The 24,937-nt window shown below is 39.1% G+C and overlaps 5 protein-coding genes across 8 annotated transcripts; 3 read left to right on the forward strand and 2 right to left on the reverse strand.

Annotated features, from left to right (window-relative positions):
* Positions 1 to 287: 287 nt before the first annotated feature.
* On the reverse strand, positions 288 to 4,195 carry LOC136344897 (protein spaetzle-like). Of its 3 annotated transcripts, none has more exons than XM_066292783.1 (5): positions 3,846 to 4,195; positions 1,156 to 1,276; positions 900 to 1,093; positions 668 to 846; positions 288 to 615 (listed from the first exon to the last, which is right to left on the reverse strand). In XM_066292783.1, exons 1-5 carry the CDS (start codon positions 3,894 to 3,896, stop codon positions 366 to 368), a joined length of 795 nt encoding a protein of 264 aa, XP_066148880.1. In that variant the 5' UTR covers positions 3,897 to 4,195; the 3' UTR covers positions 288 to 365. The 3 variants fall into 3 exon arrangements, with proteins under 3 accessions (XP_066148880.1, XP_066148881.1, XP_066148879.1); XM_066292784.1 differs by lacking the exon at positions 3,846 to 4,195 and adding an exon at positions 1,847 to 2,280 and having other exon boundaries at positions 900 to 1,057; XM_066292782.1 differs by lacking the exon at positions 3,846 to 4,195 and adding an exon at positions 1,847 to 2,279.
* A 2,363-nt stretch (positions 4,196 to 6,558) lies between these two features.
* On the forward strand, positions 6,559 to 8,398 carry LOC136344929 (lipase 3-like). Its single transcript, XM_066292833.1, has 7 exons — positions 6,559 to 6,773; positions 6,827 to 7,037; positions 7,095 to 7,435; positions 7,592 to 7,744; positions 7,797 to 7,881; positions 7,940 to 8,082; positions 8,135 to 8,398. Exons 1-7 carry the CDS (start codon positions 6,615 to 6,617, stop codon positions 8,288 to 8,290), a joined length of 1,248 nt encoding a protein of 415 aa, XP_066148930.1. The 5' UTR covers positions 6,559 to 6,614; the 3' UTR covers positions 8,291 to 8,398.
* A 2,988-nt stretch (positions 8,399 to 11,386) lies between these two features.
* On the forward strand, positions 11,387 to 13,014 carry LOC136344931 (D-3-phosphoglycerate dehydrogenase). Its single transcript, XM_066292838.1, has 5 exons — positions 11,387 to 11,673; positions 11,736 to 11,887; positions 11,945 to 12,164; positions 12,455 to 12,587; positions 12,640 to 13,014. Exons 1-5 carry the CDS (start codon positions 11,545 to 11,547, stop codon positions 12,981 to 12,983), a joined length of 978 nt encoding a protein of 325 aa, XP_066148935.1. The 5' UTR covers positions 11,387 to 11,544; the 3' UTR covers positions 12,984 to 13,014.
* Positions 13,003 to 18,323, reverse strand: LOC136344926 (N-acetylglucosamine-6-sulfatase-like). 2 transcript variants are annotated; one of them, XM_066292821.1, is made up of 11 exons: positions 18,063 to 18,323; positions 17,701 to 18,001; positions 17,000 to 17,059; positions 16,717 to 16,923; positions 16,515 to 16,667; positions 16,285 to 16,458; positions 16,035 to 16,230; positions 15,836 to 15,979; positions 15,601 to 15,779; positions 15,428 to 15,544; positions 13,003 to 15,052 (listed from the first exon to the last, which is right to left on the reverse strand). In XM_066292821.1, exons 2-11 carry the CDS (start codon positions 17,848 to 17,850, stop codon positions 14,906 to 14,908), a joined length of 1,527 nt encoding a protein of 508 aa, XP_066148918.1. In that variant the 5' UTR covers positions 17,851 to 18,001; positions 18,063 to 18,323; the 3' UTR covers positions 13,003 to 14,905. The 2 variants fall into 2 exon arrangements, with proteins under 2 accessions (XP_066148918.1, XP_066148919.1); XM_066292822.1 differs by lacking the exons at positions 17,701 to 18,001; positions 18,063 to 18,323 and adding an exon at positions 17,161 to 17,322.
* A 1,806-nt stretch (positions 18,324 to 20,129) lies between these two features.
* sesB (stress-sensitive B) lies at positions 20,130 to 24,924 on the forward strand. Its single transcript, XM_066292842.1, has 6 exons — positions 20,130 to 20,427; positions 23,349 to 23,430; positions 23,490 to 23,669; positions 23,728 to 23,962; positions 24,023 to 24,164; positions 24,226 to 24,924. The coding sequence occupies exons 1-6, from the start codon at positions 20,268 to 20,270 to the stop codon at positions 24,324 to 24,326; spliced, it is 900 nt and encodes a 299-aa protein (XP_066148939.1). The 5' UTR covers positions 20,130 to 20,267; the 3' UTR covers positions 24,327 to 24,924.
* Positions 24,925 to 24,937: the final 13 nt, after the last annotated feature.

Raw genomic sequence — 24,937 nt, forward strand, 5'->3', positions numbered from 1 at the left:
CGTCCAAAGTAACAGCGTCTGCAGCCGCATATCGTAGGTGTGCGGTTAATGGCTTTTCTGTCAATGTTTCTGGAAGACTGAAATTTACGATTCTTGGTCATTTTTATCCCCAAAAAATGATTTTTTTTTTTTAGGACGCAGGAACTCTCTTGTCTGTTTCACCCTATATAACGCACAATCACTTGATAGACAATGAAGATTTCGATCACTTAGATTTTCTCACCTCCGAAGATGGCAGAACCTTAATATGCGATCTCAGTGGTAAAGAAATAAAACCCATTTACGAATTAAATCAATTTTAATTTTATTTTAACGTATCAAAATTTAACCTATGGTAACGAAGCAATAGGAGTAAACTATACAAGCTAGGTCTCTGGTTTAGAGTGGTTGGTTTGGTGGGTTGCAGCACTGATGCCCTTTCCAAGCCTGCTCATAAAATCGTAGTTCTGCTTGTAGGCGCAACAACAAGCTGAAGGCATTTTAAAAGAGTCTGATACGGGTTCTCCGGTGTTGTCTAAGGTAAAAAGTCTCCTGTAGACATATTTTTGACGACAGGAGGTACTGTAGCCTAAATCCATAGAGGGACTCCCAGGAATGTCACAGGGTTTGTCTGGACTAAAATTAAAGAGTATTATTCGAATATCGAAATCTAATGGTTGTCACTAACTTTCTACAAAGTTCCACCTGAATTCCCTGCACGAACCCATTTTCGTCATTCTGATTGATGATGAACTTCCATTTATTGTTTTTGTTCTCGCCCATTTTCGGAAAAATTGTTTTTTTGATCGAACGACAGACGAACGTCTCGTCGTCGTTGCCCAACCTGTCCGATATTTCCGGAAAAACCTAAAATAAAAAAAATCATTCTATCCAACCTTTTATTCCTCGTATTTGGTCACCTCGTCTGTCCCGAACAAGGACTTCAACGCCAGATTACCCTGAAGAACCCTTTTGATATGAGAGTAAGGATAAGCCTCCGCCTCTTCGCAGTAGGGCAGGTCTCCAGCGCACTTGGGACTCCTGGAGACGACATCCATGCGATCGCTCAGCAGAGAGTCTGGGAAAAAAATTTCTTGTTCTCTACCATAGAATTCTACAAAAAAAATATAATAAACTGGAATCTCAGAGCTTTTTGAGTGTTCTACTCAAACCTACCTCCTTTTGGTAGATGAGATAAGATCCTTGGTTTGCTCCTGTTCACATGTTCGTAAAAGTTGACTGCTGTTGAATTGTCAGCAGCATTTACAGGAGCCCTTTGTCCAATGCAATTTTGAACCTGAAATAAACATGAACATGAAGCTTAGTTATTCGCCAAGGCATGTCTTGCTGCTGGCGTTCTTTTAGCACTCAGATAACTCGAACTGTGAGCGTTCAGACACTTGTAATTATTCTAAATCGACTAATGTTATTCTTGTGGTTATCGTTAAGTTAAATGAGGTTCCGCGATATTCACAGAATTAGCACTGTGCTTAATTGCAGATTAATGTCTTTCCTCAGAGGAACGATAATTATGTATGATATTAATGTAAGTAATATAAATTATACATGCTTTCGGGTTGCGTAATGCCATGATCGGGAGCAGGGCCGGCGTTAAGAAGTTTGGTGCCCTGGACGAAATGTTTTATCACCGCCGCCCTGCTTCCAAGAAAAACCATCGACCGCGGCCATTCTTGGTCTGCCACCCCGCGACGCCGTCCAACCCGGCCCCTCCATGAGGTCGGTACATTTGATGAGTGTATAATAATGTACTGGATTTATCAATTAATAATAATTTTATAGATTATTAAATTATCTTCGGCGCTTAAGCAAGTTAATAAAAGGGAAATTAGAAAAATTGGCAAGTTACCAGAAGGCAAACAATGCCAATCCCAACTGCAATCATAGACCATCCACTGGACATTATAGTCGAAAATCTCCACTCCGAAACACACAATGTTCACTCTTCCGTTTATAGAACCAATTAGAACCAACTTTTACCATCTTTCACCTTTGCGCTATTCACTTTTATCCGCGGCACCAGAGAAAACGACGATGCTCCTTCTCCGGCAATCTACTTCCAGTAGATTTTTGGGCAATCTGACCTGTTTTCGGAACTCAACAAATAGTTACTTCTGGGTACCTATGTAGGTATAGTAAACCCAAGCCGTGTAATAAAACGGTCAATCAACGGTTAGCGCCGGACAACGTGACGGTACTGCCGCACTCTCTCTTGGCGCGGATGTACTGGTGATGTCGACTTTGCACTGAACGCTGATGAGAATGTTAATTAAATGATTATTTACCCATCAACGGTGCAATGATTCCTAGACTTTGTTTTATTGTCGTAATGGGAGTTTGCGCATGTGCGGAACTTCTCTACTTGGGGAGGAAGGTTGGCGAGGAAAAGGGGGGTTTTGAACGTAGGGCAGAGAAAATAAACAAACAGATGATTTATTCACGAGGAAAACAGAGATGTATGTGAATTTTCAATCTCGGTTTCCTCCGATTTACGGGGCTCCAGAATCTGACCTTTTTGTCAAGGCACCTTACATGTACAGGGTTCCTCGTGGCTGCGTCAAACTGCGATATCTCAGTAAATATAAGTTTTGAAAAGAAAATTTTACTGTATCCAAGTGCGGTAACGCTTTGTTTCCAAGATACAGGATGTCCAATCTTTTAACGTCATTTTCTCGTAAAAAACTTACTCCTTTCGCCGATTTTGTCGAAATTCGGCAGCGTTGTCTACGGTTGTTATTGTCATTTATGTGCCACTGAGTTTTTTGGAACTTTTATATTTTTTCCGCATTAAGCGGCTAAAAACACAACTCGATGCGAAGAAAATTCAGAAGACAAAAGACGATTAAAAAAAACAAAAAAAAGAAGATCGGCACCCAATATCTTGGAAACGAAGCATAGCCGGACTTACGTTTAAATAAATTTTTCGTCTGAAAACCCCGCAAAGGGTCACTCATTGAAGTTTGGCCAAATAATTCACTAACACCCCGTATAAAGCTGTGTTGCACTTGACTCCCCACCCAAAGCCCCCGTCATGATTTTTGTTGAAGACGTGGAACTGAACCTAGTGAAGGATGACCGAAAACGAACTTGCCCATTTAAATACTCGTTTAATCTGAGAACGTTGAAAACGGAAAAGGATTTTTCCTTGTCATCTAGATTTCGTTCCACTGTGTGACATTGCCACCTACGTCACTTTAGGATGACTGGATATATACGAGGAGCGCTCGATAAAAGCGGCGCAAAAGACCCCTCTTAACACCAATTACTTTATCAGTGGGATTTTTTAAATAATATTTGTAATAATTAACATTTTCAAATATGTAGACTCGTTTTAGAAGTCCGAAATTCTGCTTTTAAATACAGCGAAACGTGTTTAACTTGGACATGTTTACTTATCGAGCATGTAACTTAGGCAATCAGACATATGTACGCTAAATAACATTATATAATAAGTATTATGATTATATAAGAAAATAAAGAACCTGCGAGTTCTGATTGGAGATGCTGTTGATTGGGATAAGAACACTCGTCGGTTTTACCCCATGTTTGCCAGAAATCACCTTTGGGGCCTGGTTTTCTTCAAAGGCTCTTTTGACTAGGTCATAGGGATGGGTGCGAACCTCTACGTGCAGCACCAATCTGTGCGTATTTTGTAAGTTGATTTATGTTCGTTTCATTTGACATGAAAAACTGTATGTTTTTAGTGTTAACATTGGCATGGCAGTAGGGGATTGCCGGCTTTTGGGGGGATTCAGATTCATAAAGTTATCAAGCAAAATCTGAAACCGGCACTATTGGCTGGTCGAACTGATGTACAAGAACGAGATAAAATCACTGAAACTACTTACACAAATGATCACCGACATCCAGATACAGATCGTTTTTTTCCACGTTTTCATGTCGGTAACTATAGAAATTTATAGGCAAATTATGCTTTTCTCCTCTGCTTCAATTTCGCTGGCACGACACACTTCAAAGACAAAATCGATTCTTTAGATAGCTGTTAAGGTACTTGACGATTTCCCTATAGGGTCTAAATTTGAAAAAAAAACAACTTAACTGCAGCTAGAAACGTGACCGGCAATGGAAAGAAATCAACTGAAAGTATGCAAAATCTTGCTGCATGGTGGTGCCAATTTCCTTAAGCCGTAAGGGCGTTTAAGGAGAACGAAGGGACGGTCACTTTTATGGCTACAATAAAATTCGTCCTACGATATTTAAAGCCCATACAAATCAATAGGTACCTGAACTAATTTCCAAGAAAAGCTAAATTGGCCTGTAAATTTATACGGGGCGTGTCACAATCGTATGTCAAAAATTCAGGGAGTGAATCTGTTGATGATTCCAAGAAAAATAGCTCGTAGTGAACATTGAATTACACTACCGACCACACTGTTTACCTCGGCGAAAAAAGAAATTACAAAAAAACAGCACGTTACTTTTTGTGTAAACTTGATGAAAAAACCCCTTTAAACGGTACGGTTCCACACCCAGAACCGGCTTTAAAGGGGGGGGAGGGGACTAAGCGACAGTCCAAGACGGCGGACTTTCTGCTCGATGCGGAGCGATGATTAGACATTTTGGACAGGGCGCCGGACTTCCTAAGACCGACCCTGTCCGTACCAACTTACAGATTATACACGGCTTTCTCATCACGGCCGATATTCGACCTTGCTTTTAGGCATACTGGCGGCATACTATGTATAATAATTAAATGCAGCAATGGAAGAACGTGTTTAGAGTCCAATTGGGGCCGATTCACTCGATAATGTCGCATGGAAGAAAACAGCAATAAACACTCGCGAATGCATGTGGTTGGGCCGTGAGTAATCAAAGTTTTTTCAACACATTCCCACGCCCATCGGGCATTCCACGAGTTATTCAAATCGCTGGATTCTCTGCTAAAGACGTTTTACAAAAATGCGTCCCTTGGCTGTAAACAATTTTCCCTGATCTAATAAGACATGGAAAGTTCTGATGATAAATCATCCCCCGCCGAGTTCGTCCTCGAGATTAAGAATCTGATGTCATTAGCATAGTTGGTAATGGTACATGAGTTATGAAACCACCCATTCCAGGAAGATTGCCTGCTTGCTACTTTTTCCGCTGAGGCTCGCTGAGAACTTAGATATTCGTTGTCCCCAGAAATTTCTTAAAATTATTATTTTTTTTTTTTTTCATGAAACTAGTGAGATTTTGATGCGTGCAGTAATGATACGTATTGTACACCTAATTTTCCAGCATTAAAGTTCCAATTCTGGAAAAGTTAGATCTCCTGCTCCTTGCCCGTATAAGCGGCGTTTGTTGCGCTCATCAAGTAGGTTTGTCCAAATCGATAGCTTATCGACCGATCTTCCCTCGGTGATGCGGATCGATTTTTATAAATTTACAATGAACCATAAGGGGAATCAACGGGCGATGTAGGTGTCCGTCAACCAACTGTGCCATTCGAGGACAACTAGCAGGAAAACGCCTTTTTAAAAGATAAAACTTTAATACTGGAAAATTACGTGTAATAACGTGTTATTACGTGAAATATCAAATTCCGACTACTGTTGTACGAAAAAAAAAATGGTGGCAGGAAATCTCGGGAAACAACGAATATCACGAGTTCTCGGTCAGCGTCAGCGAAAAAAAGTGGCAAGCAGGCAATCTTCCTGGAATAGGTGACCTCATAACTACACATGTACATGTTAAACTCAAAATATGATAAACGAAAACTAAGAAAAATAATGGTACCAGAAGGTCGCCCGGAAGTCTCCATTGGGGAGCCCCACGTTAAAAAGCATTCCGGGCTTACTGGGAGTAGGACCTCTCCCAGTTGATACGGGTTTGTCCCTGGCCACCCTCTCATACCTACATATTCGAGGGAACTATCGAGGCAGAGGGACACACACTCGGGGCGAGTCTGGCGCCCTGGAGGAAGTTGGTAATGACCGCCCCCCTACCCTCAGTACAAACCGTCGCCTTGACCCCCCTCCACTCTCTTCTCCCCATGAAACCTGTATTTTTTTTTACTCGGGGAAAATCATAAACTAAAGATGTCTGTAAGTATCTGGTGGTCTGGTGACCGAAGAGTGTGAAATTCGTCGGGACACCCACTAACTAAAAAACTTCGATTTCGCTTTGCTTTAACCTGCAAAAGCCCGGAACTGTCCCTGGGGGATGAAGGTTCAACGTCGGGGGGTTTGGAGATTCGGTTGTCAATTGCCTTTAGATCCGGGGTTATTTTTCCTCTTGAGTGACACGCCCCTTTTCCTTAATTATCGCGGAAATAGCATTGCAGGGATCAGGCGATTTCCATAGAGCAGGGATTCTTGCACATCGGCATTTTCCCTCATGAATTGACTTTCCGCGGGGTTATCTTTTTACAAGTTTTTTTGCGAAAAACCCACTTAAGTGAACTTAAGTTAGATTATCTTTCGTAGACAATTAAAAACGCTGTCCTTGTTTCGTGCACACCTGTGTGTATGACCTTGTAAAGATACTTCACCTTTAAATCACTAAAATCACTAAACAACCACCAACTAAAACACTTAGAGTAATGACTCGTTAAATAATTTCAAATAATCGAGAGAGATTCATTCAGTTATTAGTTTGCGGGCACCTGCAAAGCCATGAAGTTCCTAACAGCCGCTCTATTTCTAATCTCCTTAGGCTCTAACTCCCTAGGGGCTGAAGATCCTCAACTGACGCAATTGATCCACAATTTCCAAACGACTTTACATGAAACTGTCAGCAAGCTGCAGCTTCCCGAAAACGTTTTTTTGAACACTGTAGGTATAACATTTCAGCCATTGGTAAATCATTCTGGTAAAACGTGTTCCAGTCAGCATTCCTGGAAAAGTATGGATACCCATTTGAACCCCATCAAGTTACAACTGAAGACGGATTTATACTGGAATTGCACCGAATTCCTGCTACTGACGGAGATTCACCCAAACCTGCCGTTCTCATGATTCCTCCTTTGTTTTGTTCTTCCATAGATTGGGTCAGTCGTGGGCCTAACGTGTCCCTGGCTCTGCGCCTTTACGACTTAGGTAAGTACCTTCCCTCACGCAACTTGTCTCAGAAATTTTCAGCGAATCCCTCTTTAGGTTACGATATTTGGCTCCTAAACCCACGAGGCACTAGATACTCCATGAACCATGAAAAGCTCAACCAAACTCAAAAGGAGTTTTGGGAGTTTAGCTTCCACGAAAAAGGACACTACGACATGGCAGCCTCCATTGACTACATTATCAAGACCACGGGAGTAAAAAAGGTGACAACAGTGGGATTTTCTGAAGGCACCGCCGCTTCTATGGTCCTCCCAGCTACCAGGTCAGAATACAACGAAAAATTGGAGTTGGTAGTGCTGTTAAGTCCTATTGGGTACATGGGGGGAGTTAGCAGTCCCATTGTGCTGGTGGCGTCTCATTATCTTGTAGAGCTAAAGGTATGTGGTTTAATTTTCTGCATAATCTTGGAATTTAAAGAAGAGTCCAACGAACATGGCGGCACTTTTCGACTGCGATCCACGCGATAGCGATTGTCAAACAAAAGAACGGTGCCTTGTTGCCATTTTCATTCATACATTTTTGCGTTATATTAGACTTTGGCAGAATACATTCACCTCTATGGCATTGCTTACTCGAACTGGGTAGGAGAGCTGCTTGTCGGTATTTGCTCCATCGAGGGATTCGATCAAATATGTGCCAGTGTTATGGACTGGTTTGTGGGATTTGATGAGGACCAGCATGATTTAGTGAGCTACTTTCAAAAGAAAGTGGGAATTACGATTAAAATTATCTCTGTAGGATTGGCTGGTGGTGTTAATATCGGACAAGCCAAGCGGGATCTCACTCAGACAGTTAGTTCACTTTGGGCAAGAAATAATTGATGGCAAGTTGAAGCTGATTTGGGAAAGACCCTCGAAGTACTCATATACGATTTTTTGCAGCTACATTTAGGCAATACGACTACGGATCAGAGGGGAACATGGAACATTACGGAACATCAGAACCGCCATCGTACGATCCCGCTAACATAACAGCCCCAGTGGCTGTGTACTATGCGAAAAACGACTTTTTCGCTTCTGTTCAGGTAAAAAAAGTCAATAAATCGCAAAAACGCGTGGTAACATATTGTTGCGCAGGATGTGGAGACCCTTCTTGGCAAGTTACCCAATGTCGCGGACTCATACCTCGTTGAATTTAATAAATTCAGCCATTTGGACTTCATCAGCGCCAAGGACGTAAACACTTTACTCTATGACAGAGTTCTGAGTGTTATACAGAAATACACTAAATAAGGTTTTATAGTTATTATTGATACCCACCAACAAAATTCTCTCAGACAAGTATTCCTTATCTTTATCATACCTATTGTGTTGGCAAATAAAAGCGCAAATGTAATTCAAGTTTTCGACACCCACTGAATTTTTTCCTATTTTAAAAGGATGAGTGCAAATGGGAAATAACCAGTTATTTTCCTGCTTATAAGTTGTGCAATTCATTCCATAAATAAGTGGAAAGATACGAAAAACCTGACACCTGTTTTACTCACTTTTCTCATCAGCTTAAGTTGGGCAAAAATACACGAAAACCGCAATGTTCAACTAGCAAAGTTGATGAAAAATTTCAGAACCTTCCTTAGAGATAGTGTTAACAATTTATCTCTCCCTGAAAACGCTTTTCTGAATATTGTAAGTATCTTTTTTCATCCTTAAACAAGCAGTGGGATAATCCTTTCAATCCCCCCATTTAAGCTAATATGGCTAACCCTTTGAGCCGCATCAAATTGTCACCGGAGACGGATTTATCCTTGAAATGCACAGGATTCCTTAAAAAAATGGCGACAGTTCCACAATCCTCCTACTACCACCCTTCGTGGCATCTTCAATAGACCATGTTAACCAAGGACCAAATACCGCCGTGGCCCTGCTTTTACACGATCAAGGTAAAAACTGACAAAACTTTCAAATGAACTAGTTCTTCTTATAGGTCACGATGTATGGTTCCAGCCAATCCCAGAGGAACCAGACGGTCCATGAACCATCAGAAGTTGAACAGTTCCGAAACAGCCTTTTGGGATTTTACTTTCCGTGAAGAAGGAAAATACGATATTTCTGCGTCCATCGATTTTTCTCTTGATAATACTGGTCTGGCAAAGCTGACTCTGATGGTATTCTCAGAGGGCACATCAGCCTCCATTGCCTTGTTGTCAACTCGTACTGAATGTAAAGATAAAGTGGAAATAGTAATCACGCTGAGCCCCGTTGGGTATATGGGTGGAGTTCTAAGTCCCATTCCGCTACTTTTGGCGAATTATATGTCCGAGCTTGAGATAATTAACATGAATTTCTCTAGGCATCTTTGAGAATTCTTTTGGCTGTTAAAACTCTCGTTTTATACCACTATGCCAAGGAAGTGTCACGAACATCACTTAGTCGGCCTATGTACAAGTGAACATGCGCAGATCTGTAACGATAAAGACTCGAATTTCCGTTCTGAGAGCGACACGGGTTCACTTCCCAGTCGTATCGGAATTTTTTTACTTAAATTTTTTTGTAAATGGTTCATAGTCATGGGAAGGAGATTTTTTTTAACAATCCTCTGCGTGGCTGCTGCTCTCGCCCATCGTTTTAAGGTTGCATACCAGCAACGTGTTATTAAATGCTACGTAGCATACAAATTTAAGTCATAGGTCGATCCGAACAGGGGCCATAGATCCCTTCTGCCAATCACTTTTCTAGTCATCAACTTACGATTTGTTCATTAACCAACAACCACGAACTGAATTCATTAAATTCCATCTTTACATAAGTTTTAACGAATCTTCATCACTTCTACGGGCTCCCTTGCACCGACGCAATATCCCAACTCTTCATCAAAATCTGCACCATTGATGGTTTCGATGAGATATGCTCGGACATCCTAGGGTTATTAATGGGACATGATCGTGATCAGTAAGACGCGGTATCGTGGCAATTTCCTTAATGTGTATCAGAGTCTGGAAAGGTTTTCTTTGCAGGATTATGCGTTGACGTCGCTCTCAGACAAGCCTGCAGGATTGTCGATGAAGCACCTGCTCCATTAGGGACAAGAAATGTCCGCAGGTTTGTTCAGAGTTTGTGCCCTAATCGTAAAGCAATCTTAAAGCTTTTGAACAGTAGCAAATTACGGCGAGTCGTATTGAAGGAGAATTATAATTTTTTAAATAGAAGAATGTAAGGTTCGCATAACATCCCTTTACATCTGTGTCTAATACGCCACTGCGCTTTCAAGGGGCGCATTATAAATTTCACCGATTCTAAAGGAATTTTGTGGGTGTTAAACAGTACAACATTCAGTGGCGTAGCATGTAGCCAGTAACGTTTTTTTTTTATTTTTAACTAAAACGTGAGAGTAAATTTTAGTAAGTATTTATACCTTTGAATCTGTGTCTGATATGCCAATGCGCTTTCAGGGAAAAAAATTGTAATTTCTTTGCTCATAAAAGAATCTTGGGAAGAACGCGATTCAGTGACGTAACATGCATTAAAAGAGATTTATTATTTTTTTCAATAAAAGCAGACATTATTAAATTTGATCCTATTATACTTTTGTCCGATACGCCAATGCACTTTTTAAAAGGAAACATCAGTCGCTATAACGTGCATTTATAGGTTCGTTCGGGCAATATGATCACGGAATATGCGAAAACAAACTATTACGGATCACGTGAACCACCTGCGTATGATCCAACAAAAATCACGGCTCCAGTTGCAGCTTAATATAGTAAAAAACGATCACTGTGCTGCAGTTTCGGTAAAAGAACTTTATTATCGCCAGAAAAAAAGGACCGCGATCGGCGTAGAACCGTTCTAGAAGAACGCCGAGAAGCTGCTGAAGCAATTACCAAAGCTTGTTGACGGGTACCTCGTTGAGTATTAGTATTTCAACCAGCTGGGCTTCATTGGAGCCAAGGGCGTTAAGACTACGTTGTATGATCGAGTTTTAGGTGTCATAAAACATACACGAACTGGATAAAGTGTTGGCCCGAAAGTGTGCATGACTCGTTTTTTCTAACAATAATTGGCCTTGGAGATTCTCGAGATATCACGGGTCGAGGCTTAGGAAGTGGATCTTTTCTGAAAAGTAATGAAAAATTACGATAATTCCGACGGCATATTATCATGTTTTCACTTTAAGCAACCTCAAGTTGCTCACAGAAAGCGAAGCAATGTCATCTTTTATCGCACGAATTAGCAACTCCTCGCAATCAGTTTATTTTTCATGATTGCAACACTTGATCAACAATTTGCTTCACAGGGGGTCTCTTATCACTCGAAAACAAATGATAATTTCGTTTAAACGTATATGTATGGGTATTTGCTTTTATTCCGTTATTGTAAACAAGTTAATCGACTCGATACCACCAGCCTGCAGGCCAACGCATCGGCGGAACCGAACCCAAAGGTCGTGCGGTTAATATAATCTTCACAGCGACAGTTGATTTTCAGATCAGCAACAGGGAGAGAGAACGTGTAGTCAGTGCTCAATTATCGAAAAACTTGTAAAAAATATGGATATCAAAAAGGTACTAGTCGCTGATGCGGTAGATAACGCCTGCGTGGATCTGCTGAAGCAATTCGACATCGAGGTCGACTGCAAATACAAGTTGAGCAAGGAGAAGCTAGTCGAGGAAATCGGGGTAAAAATCTCAACACATAGTCATCCCTAGATGCGCAGGTATTTACAATATAAATTTTGCAGAATTATGACGGAATCATTGTCCGGTCAGACACCAAAGTCACCTCTGAAGTAATCCAGGCAGGAAAGCGGCTGAAGGTGATCGGCAGGGCTGGAGCTGGAGTGGACAACATTGACGTCGATGCAGCCACAGCCAGCAAAGTCTTAGTTTTAAAGTAATTTCGTCCATATATTACTTATCCATTTACCCTCATTCTGTTACCATAAAATAGTACTCCTGGAGGTAATGCCATAAGTGCTTGTGAATTAACGTGCACGTTAATTACGAACTTGGCCCGCAACGTGGCTGCTGCGTGCGAATCTTTGAAGGCAGGCAGGTGGGACAGGAAACTGTATGCAGGACATGAACTTGCAGGGAAAACTCTCGCCATTATAGGGCTGGGCAGGATAGGCAAGGAAGTTGCTTTGAGGATGCAAGCCTGGGGAATGAGGGTAAGGGTTTTGACGATGCCTGCTTGCAGCAGCTGAAGCATATTTTTCAAGTTTCCTATTCGAGTCGCAACCTGAAATTCTGTCCGAGGAAAAAAACTATACGATCCCTCTGAGGTCAGGAGGTTATTGTGACGTCATAGGCAGCCACGAAGTTTCTGTCAAACTGACGACACAATGACCCTTCCAACATTCGCCTTCGCCATTTTGCCAAAAATGATTATTGGTTTAGTTCATTCGGCGTATCATTGTTGCATTTTATTTATTTATTTCAATTTACTTCAAAACCTCAGACAATCGGCTTTGACCCCATCGTAACCCCGGAAGAGGCCAAACAATTCAACGTCGAATACCTCCAACTTGAAGCTATATGGCCTCTTGCAGACTACATCACCGTTCACACACCTCTCATTCCTGCGACCAGAAGTACTTGCGCGCTTCTTCAATTATTTAAAATTAAAAATGCTTCAAATTCCAGATCTAATAAACGCATCCGTTCTTTCAAAATGCAAAAAAGGCGTCCGCATAATTAACGTAGCCCGAGGAGGAATCATCTGTGAGAAAGACCTTTTGGCCTCCCTTAAATCTGGGCAGTGCGGAGGTGCAGGGATTGATGTATACGAACAGGAGCCTCCTACAGATCCTGTAACCCTGGAGATTATCGGGCATAGTAAAGTGGTGGCAACTCCACATTTGGGGGCCAGTACTGGCGAGGCGCAAGTTAGGGTAGCCGTGGAGGTGTCTGAGCAGATAATTGCGTTGACTGGGAGGAGTAAGAAATATACTTCTACTGCTGGTGTTATCAACCGAAGTGTTTTGTAGTATATTTAATAAACGTGGGAGAAGATAAAAATTCTTTTATTTATCAATTGCTTAGTACAGACTCAATAACATCTTAATAATAAATATTATATTCACATTAAATACAGTTTAATATAATAAATCCAAAAATACTATAAAGTTCATATTAGGCAAGTTACAATGTCCTTATCAGTATCGAAGACTACCTCGCAGTAATTTTCGGTTCTTCCTCGACTTAGAGACATATTTTTCTAGTAAAATTAAGATTCAGATTTTATTAATTCGCGGACCTCAACAGATACATGTATTATACAGGGTGATCCATTTAAAACAATCCACCCAAAATACCTTGAATAGATTTTTTTTCTTCAGAGAACCCCGAGACACGTCAATTTTACTTTTAAGGGGGACGTTTTTAAATCATACATTGATAGGTGCAGTCATCCCCCTCACGGTGCCATTCAGTCGAACCTCTTCTACCAATCCCATGTTCGAGAAAATGGTTATTTAAAAAGTTACGTATAGGAACTGCATAGTGTGGCAAAGCACCATCCTGTTGAAAAAATGTATCATTCTCTAGGGTCTGATCGTCGTTTTCGAGGATGTCCACAATTTGAAAGTGGATGAAGTCTAGAAGCAGATTGAGGTAAGATTCACTTGTCAGACTATCAGGTAGAACAAAAGGAATTCAATGGCCCCCAAGATCACCTGATTTAATACCATTGGACTTTTTCTTATAGGAGTTTTAAAATTGTTGTTTATAAAACGAAATCTACCTCTTTAGAAGATCGTCGCCACCGAATAGTCATAGCAGGTGGTGAAATATCTTCCGAAATGCTACAAAATATTCGGGAAAAGGTTCAACAAAGGCTTTATTATTGTAAGGAAGCAAATGGGTCGTAATTTGAACACTTAATTAAATAAAACATTGTTTAATTTTTTTTTCGATTTATTTCACCAATGTTCTAAAACTGTTTTTTACAATATTTAAAGGCGGAGTAAAAAATATCAGCATATTTGTAAAGAGAATTGAAATACCTTTAATTTGCTGTATCACTGGACCCACTATGCCTTTTAAGATTCTTGAAGGGGTTTCCACCCATGCTTAGGGAGATGACACCTACGAATTTAGGATCTAAAAATGTCCCACTTCAATAATAAAATTGACGCGTCTCGGGATTTTCCGAAAAAAAAATCCATTCGAGATATTTCAAGTAGACTCTTTTAATTGGACAACCCTGTACATGTAGTATATATTATACATATCTATGTGTATACCTCAATCGTCCCCATTTTGATGACGTATGCCATCATCAACGTTCTGAATTGTGAATCAATAAACTTACTAAAACCGTAATATCTCCCATCGACGTTTTGACAAATATATAGAGATCTTGAATTTATCTACCGTGAAATATTGCATAGCGTTATAGCGGAATTACTTAGTCCTTATTACAACTACAATCACAAACCTTAAATGTCTCGTTACTAAATTATGTTGCATTAAAATCTATATGATCTATTATTGCCAGTAACCATACCTGATAATTATCATTATTATCTAAAACTATGAAATGATAGTTATTATTAGTACCTATTATTGTGTTATAATAAGTAAAATGTCGACAATACTGATGAGTGGTTCAGTAAATGAAAGATTACTTTATATGGACGGTGTTAAGGAGTAAATTAAATCTGGTAAATAAGACTTTTACATACATCATCATCAAGCAAGACACGTCAACCGCCAGCAACCACAACCGTAATACTTTTTTTGTGCACCACAACACTCCACATTTAAGCGTTTATCAGTCTACAAGCTGCGAATAAATTCGATTAATGAATGCGTCTACACACCTACTAGAACGTACAATGACAGCCCGAATCAGGCAGAAAAGTCCCATTACACGTCTAAAAGAATGGGGCGTGAACGCCCGCTATTTTCATAACTTTTTGCAAGACCTACCCGAACACTTTTTGAACTTGTTCAAAACGTTGTTGTAATATCGAACCTGTTTCGAGTTCATTCTGGGGTAAACATTCTTCAATTCATAGGGATCGAGGAAGAGATTGTAGGCTTCTACAAATCGCTGGAAATATACAAGACATAAACAGATGAGTTTTTCTCGTCTCCTAACTCGCTTCGTATCTTCCAAGCGTTACATTTGGTTTATGATCCACTGAAGCACTACGAAGGCCAGTTCTGAGATTACTAACTTTTAACAAAGCGGTCCACTTCAAGTCAATGATACACAAGCACAAAAATCGAAACAAAAACTGCATACTTCCCCTTTCTCCTAAACTGAACTAACAGGATTTTCTCTAGATTTGATAACGTTGCGTAAAAACTTTGAGAATGCCCGACTAAATTACATAGTTGAATGTTGAGCAACAGGAATGATAAAAGACTAAGGGGCTCTTGCAATTCAGATGACTTGAAGATGAATAATTTTGCTTATTCTTACCTCTCTATCTGCAAACCGACAAAATTTGAAGCGTAGTTCGTCTTTGAATTCTACCACGCAGGTGTAAGTGTTATTGCGGCTATCCTGGCATTTGCACCATTGATTAGAACTACACTCCTATGAAAAGGAATCGTGGATAAAACTCACGTACTCTTCAGAAAAGGAAAACATACTGTTACGTTGGTGTCGAAACCCCAAGGACAACTTTTGTCGACCGATTTATCTGTGGCGGCCCCCTCGCCCCAATACTCCATGAAAACGAACTTGTAACCGATATTATTTCTCTTATTCAATAGTTGCTTCTTAAAGCTTTTGCCGTCCATGTGGTGGGGCGGCTTAATTCCCGCCAAATCTATGAAACTTCCATATATATTCAAAAATTTAAGTGAAAAGTAGATCCAATCAAACCCAAAATTGTAGGCGCTATGTCCACCGCTGACACAGGATAAGGTTCAAGGATCTTTTTACCTACTCCCGGGCCGCTTATCAACAGTGGAACTCGAGTGTCTGCCTCGTAGGGCTGTCTCTTATCCCAGGGCTGTCCAAACTGACCTGAAATCTACACTTTTAATTTGAAGACTTCTCAAAACCATTCCAAAGCCATTACCAATGTGGAATCCATTATCTGAGTTGATAATAAAGTAAGTTTTATGGAATATCTTGAGCTTTTTCAATTGCAAAACTATGCGCTCCACTAAATCGTCCACTGCAAGAAGAGTTTGCAATCTCCTTCTGTGAATCTGATTTAGTATTGTTATGTTATTGGGTAAGCGCTTGGGGGGCATCTTCACAATCCAATGTTTCTGTTAAATTCACAAATTAGACCAATGGGCGTATTTATCATGGAGATTACCTACATTATGTGGGGTATGGTTGAACGAAGGATTCTTCACCACACTGGCCCCAGGAAACTTATTGGCGTAGCGTTTCGGTGGAATAAATGGCGAATGGCTGGCAGGAGGTGCCACCATCATAAAAAATGGTGAAGTTTCAATAAATCTCTGATTTAAGAAGGCTAAACTGTAGTTGGCCTATAATTGCATCAATTGCACTAATAAATTTCTTTTTGTCTATTTGCAATTCTTACCAGCAAATCTGTCAAATATAAGTTCTTAACTGGTAAATTGGTCCCATTAATGGACAGTGTATAGTTGTAATACTTAGAATTGCCTTTTAAGCCCACCCACCAATCATACCCTTTGGGGACATAAGCAGTGCCACCAGTATATCGAGAACCATACTATAATAAACAATAAGTTTTGCACTTAAAAGATAAAAATTCCAGCAACCTGATTTAAATATTTTCCAGCATAGAAAGTGGTATAATTGGCCCTGTTTTTCAAAATCGCAGCCACGGAGTGAGGCTCGTGATACTTTTGCCAGTACAAGCTTGAGCAATTGCCTGATAAAGAGTTGTTGACCACCCCCATGTTGTGAGGGTATTTGCCTGTTAATATGGAACTGCGGCTGGGGCAACATAGAGGAGTGTTAACATACTGAAAGGTGATTTTAATGTTCCAAAAAAATTGTCCAACGTGAGTGGAATTTCAATATTATAATATTTTTGCTTACCGCATGTTCAAAGAACTTTCCTCGATCTCCAATTAGGCTCAAGGACTTTTTCATGGCAATCTGCAATTGAATTCTCTTTAATAACTTTAAGGAGGAGAAGTTTTAAGTTTAAGTGATAAATAAGATGGGGGAAATCTGATTCCAAAACAGCAAAATCTCACCTTGTAAATTTTCTCTAAGTCCTAATTGACATGTGCCAAATAATTATTTTACTTATATCTGATGACTGTCACACATTTACTGCCAGACCTCATATCGTTAGTTTTGTCAAAGAACAGCATATTTAACAGAATAGTTACTCATCTCTGCCATAGCTCTATGATAATATTTTCAATTAGGAGCCCAAAGCAGATACAAGTTTGCACTATGACGCACAATACATTTAAGTTTTTTATATTCTTTCATAATTTTTGGCTAGAGGGTCCTGTTTTCAAGTGTCTGATAACTTTGTCAGAATGACAACTGTCATATAATAAAATCAAAACAGAGCATTCACCAAATCTCCATTTCCACCAAAACTATCTACCTAGCAAATTACCAGATATTCAAAAAGCTAAGCACATTGACAAATTTCGTCTTGACTAACCCCAATCTGCATTAGCAGGCAACCCAAGACTAAAAACTCAAACTCAGAAAATTTATACATTTTTTGCATAAATCTTAATAGCTTTTAAAGAGTCACATTCTTCACTCATACTCACCAGGCCATTCAACATTAAATCCTGATCATCAGTTAAGATGTAGACGAAATTAGGTGAGGCACGTTCACTGGTTGGGATCTTGGTGGAAACGGGGTATAAAACCAGCCCCAGGAGCACAATAGTAAAATAAATAATACACTGGCACCTCATTTTAGCCACCTTTAATTTTCCTTAGGATACCACATCTATTAAAACTAATTAAACATAGAACTAAACTTGCGAGGGTACCAACTCAACTCCCTGGCATTCTTGGGCTATTCTGATCCCGAGAGCGAAAATTCCGATGCTTTTTACCAGAGCCCTGCAAAAAAAAAATCATGGTATTATAACCTTACTTTTGGAGAATTGCGAAATCTAGGCACCATTTAAATTCGTCGTAGTATAATCCTGTGAGGAACTGAAGTATTCCACCTTGTTTGGCCATATCCTAGTTACTCGTGATTTTTAGTAGGAGAAGTTCTATGACTTTCTGTTCTTAAGGTAGTTTTCGATGGAAAATCAATCAATGGAAAATCAAAGAAAATTGAAATTTTTTCTTAGGTTATTTACTTCATTCGTATGATTGTGCAAGTCATATTGCTGAACGAGAATCGTTCTTTCTTTCCTCAGCACATAACTTTCGGTTAGTTACAAAGAGATGGAGAGATACTTTTGTTTTGACATTTGGATTTGAACTTTTATAGGCATGTTCAATTAGTCATGTACATGAAAAAGAGCTCCAAGAACGGCTTTAGGTTACCAACGAGCAGTAAGGGTAAATCACACAAGACAATTGTAAAGAAAAATCGTTTTATTTTTTCAAATGTTAAAATTTGTATATGATATTTTGGAGACAAATAATACTATGTCACCCTACGTTTTAATTTGTTCCTATTTTATAATCCTTTGTCTACTCGACGAGTCTGCAAATCATTATAAAAACCTTCTATCTTCATTAAATCGCTTTCATGGGGAAAAAAGTTTTCATGCACCTACGAAAACACCGCAAATTCTTCAAACAACAATGTTATTTTTTTTAACGAACGTCAGACATAAACACGCAATTGCAAATGTCGCAAAGTGCATGTTTATTTGTGCGCGAATGCCCTTGCTGTGTCCGTCTATAGAATATATTTACAACCGAAATGTCAAACACTGACCAATGGTCACATTGTATAAATGATATTTCGGTCCTTCGAGTTTGCATAACGTCTCATCAGCTGACTGAATGAACTTGAATATTTTGGACAAAGCTCAATGCCGCTCAATTCGAGTTTGTATTGCCAACTCCCTACGTAATGAGTGATCTAAATTTAAAATGTTTTATAATTTTTTTATGGGGATTGTGGAATATGTGCGAATAGTTTTGACGTAAGAATATTTTTCTATCTACAAAATTAGTAAAGGTGTCCCTAATTGTAGTTCCGTTATCGAAGCAAATGCGACAAAGTGGCGGCTTAAAGTTACATCTGCATTTAAGTCAGTCTGATATGTTTTAAAATATCATAAATAACAAAAGATTATGAAAAACGTAGCCATTTGGGCGCTTTTGATGCGCACTATTTAGCTAAGCGAATTCGCCATTCTATGACAACTGATACAATTTTCGATAACTGATTTATCTCTTATATCAAAGTGGTTTTAAGGATATTCAGTATATGCGTTATTAACTCTAAAAAGTATATTCTTTTCAAAATAATTATATCACTCACATTCCTGCTGTATGAACGACACGATAGATGGCGCAATTACAAAATAATTTTTTTTTTTTAAATGGCTGTTCCGAAAAAATGGACGCTCGGAAGATTAAAATTGGGGTTGGGAGTGCTTGTACTAGAGTACCTGCACTCTAATACTATACCACAATTTCAGGCCTGGCCCATGAACTCAGTGACTGTAGCAACATGTCAAGCATATATCAGGTAATCGTCAAGGGGTATTCGCATATACGAGAGGCGCATTCAGCCGAAACGAGATTTGGTCATATTGAACCATTCGTTCTTAATATACATTTAAACTTAACACGATTATGATTAATTATATTATTGGTATTTAATTGAACGTCTTGTGTGTGTGTGTGTGTATACCATAGATATAATAAAATTTATGCGACCTTGCAGTGCAGGGTGATATGGTTGACCTTGTGAAGGAGATAAAGAAAGTGCAAAGAAAAAATATTAAATTTAGGAAAATGCCGCACGCGTAGCTCTATCTGCCATCATTCTTGAATCGCAATTTTATAATCTATTTGTATAAATCGTGTAATTTCCAGTGTGCGTAATTTTGACCTGTAGTCGAGGTCTACAGTGGTGTAGTTCACTAAAAATTTTCTCCCAGACTTTTCTCAAAATTATAAGTACCGCACTGTTCAAAACAAACGTCATAATGCTGCGCACGCAAAACATCTATTCCTGTCCACAGCCCAGTCGTAGAGCACATGACCGGCGCCCTCTCTCTCACGTTTCTCGGTTTGCGTCGAACACCTCTTGTTCACTCGCAGTTCAGTGCGCGGTCCGAATACACCTGGACTAAATCGTCGTACATACCCTTAAATTCAAGCCTTACCAGTAACCCAAACTAAGAACAAAATGTCTCTCGGCGATCCCGTTGCTTTTATGAAAGATTTCCTCGCTGGTGGCATCTCTGCAGCCGTTTCCAAGACATGCGTGGCCCCCATCGAACGTGTCAAATTGCTGTTGCAAGTGCAACACATCTCCAAACAAATCCCTGAAGATCAACGCTACAAGGGTAAGTCGGCCTTTTTCTAACCGTAAGGGTGCATTTGGTAGGTATAAGTTACAAAAAAAACGCCCATACTTAGCACGTACAAGTGGTTACATAATGCATCATGTCTGCTTCGAGGTAATTTACCACATTGTGACGTAACAATAATGAGACTGTATGGCAAAGCAGGGGAAAAGTGCTAATAGCGGTTTTTATTGCCCTTCAGGTCTAGGCAGCCATTTTATTTCCTCTGTCTGCAACTTAACCTCGTCATGTGCCTTTTCAAGGCCTCCACGTCACACCATGCTTATCGATTCCCTGTGCTCTCTATGTACCTATTTTGCAATTTATCTATAATCAGTGTTATTGACCACCAATCACTGACAATAAAAGTCATTTTTTCGTTTTAAGACGCTACAGTTCCTAATTATCGCGTCGCGTGGCCAATTTCTTAGTCATAAAACGTTGCCAAGTTTAAAGTCTTTCAGGTTACATCCAGTATTCATTCAAATCATTTAAAAGCAATTTATATTACGAGGGAGTTTGACCTATGCTAGTGCGACAATACAATGGATTTAAACATAGGAAATTTATCAATTAAAAACCGCGTTATCTAACGGTCAATGGATTTGGCAACGACGCTTTTGACACTTTGCACCCGTATGATCGATAAGAGCGGTGCCAAGTTTTTGAGGGTCTCTAGGCCAACGGAAAAAACGTTACATAACATAGATAGTTCGGAGCAATGGGTCGAATTTAAAAATAAGGTTTTTCGAAAATGATTCGCCTAATTTTAGAATCGGCAGTGCGCGCGACGTTGCGAACAGTCAATGACGAAGCGAACACGTTGTGCCTGATGCTGACGTCAGATTGGAGATGCGTACCACGCTGGGAATTTTTACAGTGGTTGAGGTCAGAAGGCTGGGCACATGCTGAAGCAAAGTATGCGATAAATACGTGGATGTTAGATGCATTTAGGACGGTGTCTGGCTCTAAATTTTCATTCCAATGTGGTTTGGCTTTTCGTAATAATCTGGTTAGAGGAGTAGTAAAAAGAGAGTTAGGGCTTACTAAGTTTCTTGACAAGGCCTTCGCCTTTTCATCTTCAAGATAGGCATATTAACAGACAAATGGCTAAAATGACTATGAAGTTTAGTCTAAGAGTCTCAAAATATTTTGCCCAATTTATGTATAATTCATCCTTTATTTAATTATTGAATTTCATTGAATGAGCAAAACATAAAATTAATATTTAATTAGACCTAGAAAGAAGAGCATTAGATTGGAATGCAAAGCACACAGAAAACTGTAATCAGAGAGCAATACGATAATATAATATAACAAAAATAATCTGGTGCTGATATGATGTTGCTATCATGTGAATAATTCTGTTACCATTTGCAGCATTAACATGCTGATATAGGCCTTTGTTCTGAATGACTACTTGCTATGCCACAAAACACATTTAATATTCCCCTGAAAGGCTTTTAAAATTGAGCTTTATTTTTTATTTTGGGATTTCAACATTAATATCTGGTAACTGAATATGAAGGTAAAATTTATGGTGAAGTTCAAGATAATGTGTATGAAAGTAAATGTTTCTGTAAGAGTTTGAAAAACGTGTATTCAAATGTAGAGGTCTTCAGTGTCTTCACCTATAAAATTGGTGTAAATAGGGTATCATGTGATTCTACCAAACTGGAACATAAATTCAATTATTGGAAGAAGAGTTTGAATATTTCAAGGAATGATGGCATGATCTAGCCTCTTATGATCTTGCTTATATATTAACTTATTTATGAACTGCGTCTTCACAAAAAGAAATGTACAGGTGTTTTGTATATTAAATGAGCCTTAAATAACATTTAGAACACTACTAAAACAACAGTAGTAGCATTGGTTGTGAGCATTTAATGAGAACCGTGTCATATGAGTAGCTTAGAAGTGTATCGACTGGATAAAATGCATCATTTAGTAAAATATGTCATTTCAGGGAGAATTAAAATTAAATTTGCTTTATTAATTTTATAACTTATACAATCCTGGTGATGATTCACTGTCTCAAAAAACTGGGGATTTTTCATAAAACTTTAGCACTTCAAATATTTTTTGGATAATGCATAAATTAGCCTCATCGTAAACTTTTTGGGAAGCTATGGGTGCAGGCCATAAGCCACTAATTTCTTAGCATAGTAAGTACTTTATTAGTCATTTTCAGCCAGTTCAAATCATGGCAATTTCTTGGCACAAGTTTTGCAAATGGTTACATGGCCTTTTCAGTTATGCGATAAGCCATTGTGTAGCCCTACTAGTTTGAAGGACATGAGCTATTAATTGATTTTCCATTGCCAACGATAAACTGGCTTTTTTGATAAAAGATTTTGTAAAGATGAAAATGCACAGTGTATCTCTGGCCATGGAAGAATTATTATACAGATAGAGATATAAAGGTGTGAAGATTATGTGATACAGTGGTGTTTCACACACCGCTGGGTGTCAATAAAGTAATATTATCATCAAATTCGCATTATTAAGGGGTTTATTGAGCCGTAAGATGTACACGAGTTTATGTTAATTTGATTTTAAAATACTAATAGCTTGTTTTGTAAAAACGGTATTTCTGTAACTTGATGTTCATTTCTGTTTTTTTCATCAAATGTAAATTTTACGTTAAACAGTTTATACAAGTCGTAAAAATATTATTGTGAGATAGACTCATAATGAAGAATTTGAAGCTTTTTTCTTTCAATTTATTTTAAAATTTCAAGATCTGATAACTTTTCAGGTCATGAAAGATACCTGCAAAAAGTTTATTTTATCTGTAAAATCTTCAACTTTCTTCTTTGGGTTTATGCATTAATACGGGGGATCAATGGCGATCGTTTAATGGAGAATAATTTCATTTATGACTCCCTTAATGTATCAAACAATTCTATTGTCCTCAGGTATGGTCGACTGTTTCGTTCGAATCCCCAAAGAACAAGGTGTATTAGCCTACTGGCGTGGTAATACTGCTAACGTAATCAGGTAGGAATCACCCAAAAAAACGTCTTTGCAACAGTTTCATAATATCGTCACCATCACAGATACTTCCCCACACAAGCTTTGAACTTCGCTTTTAAGGACAAATACAAGCAAATCTTCTTGAGTGGCGTCGACAAGAAAACCCAGTTCTGGAGGTACTTCCTTGGAAACTTGGCATCTGGTGGTGCTGCCGGAGCCACCTCTCTTTGCTTCGTCTACCCCCTTGATTTCGCTAGGACTAGGTACGTTATAATTGATTTAACAAATTTTCGGAAATTTTTTACAATGATTGAATTCTAGATTGGCCGCCGATGTAGGTAAAGCTGGAGCTGATCGTGAATTCAGCGGTTTGGGTAACTGCTTGGTCAAGATTTTCAAATCTGACGGTCTTGGCGGTCTGTACAAAGGATTTGGTGTCTCAGTACAGGGCATCATCATCTACAGAGCGGCCTTCTTCGGTTTCTACGACACAGCCAAGGGTATCCTGCCTGATCCTAAGAACACTCCTCTTGTCATTTCGTGGGCTATTGCTCAGGTACAAAAAATTGCCGGTCTGTGACTTATAGTTCAATTTAAAATGGGATTTTTCTTACAGACTGTAACCACCGTTGCCGGTATTATTTCCTATCCATTCGACACCGTGCGTAGGCGTATGATGATGCAATCTGGAAGGGCTAAAAGTGAAGTCGTCTACAAAAGCACTGCTCACTGCTGGGCCACGATCGCTAAACAAGAAGGTACTTGATGGTTTGTTCTTTATCTGTAGATCAAGTTTGACTAACGTTTTTTTTTTTTCAGGTGCTGGAGCATTCTTCAAGGGCGCGTTCTCCAACGTCCTTAGAGGTACCGGTGGTGCCATCGTCCTGGTACTTTACGATGAAATCAAAAACCTCTTTTAAACAACTCCACCCCGTCGCACATTACTTTTTCGTAACACTCCATCTTCAGTCATCGAACCTCATATTTTGCTTTGAGGTTCGCCTAGATAAATTTTTTTCGTTGTTCCACGAATTGTTTGTGGTTGTGCCTCAGTTGTAACAAAAACAAATCATTCCGAAAGGTAAGACACCAAGAAAACGACTTTGAATCGCTCCATTTTTTATTGGTGTAACGTTGTCCTCGAACTGTTCGATTTTGCATCAGGCATAACTTAGAACAATATTGTATATACAATATTTAGGTGTAAATTTATTTATTTGTATCCAGGTTTTTAAACAATAAACGGTACCGTAAAGCGAAAGATTTACATAATAGAATATTGGCAATATCGCAGAACGACAAACTTATTGCCGCCAATCTCCTTTAGGTTTATCATGAAGTATTTGTTATGATAATAATAATAATAATAATAATAGAACGCGGATCAAGCAAAGCGCATTGAAGTGAAATTTATTTGTGAAAAGCAATGTTACGACCTGTTAAATGTATTGTTTTATTATGAATCATTGGGCTGTTCATAATAGTCTGGTGGTAATTAAAATAAGAAAAAAATCGGAATTTGTTGCTTTAT

Source organism: Euwallacea fornicatus, chromosome 18 (genome assembly GCF_040115645.1).
Source record: "Euwallacea fornicatus isolate EFF26 chromosome 18, ASM4011564v1, whole genome shotgun sequence".
NCBI classification, from domain to species: Eukaryota; Metazoa; Arthropoda; class Insecta; order Coleoptera; family Curculionidae; genus Euwallacea; species Euwallacea fornicatus.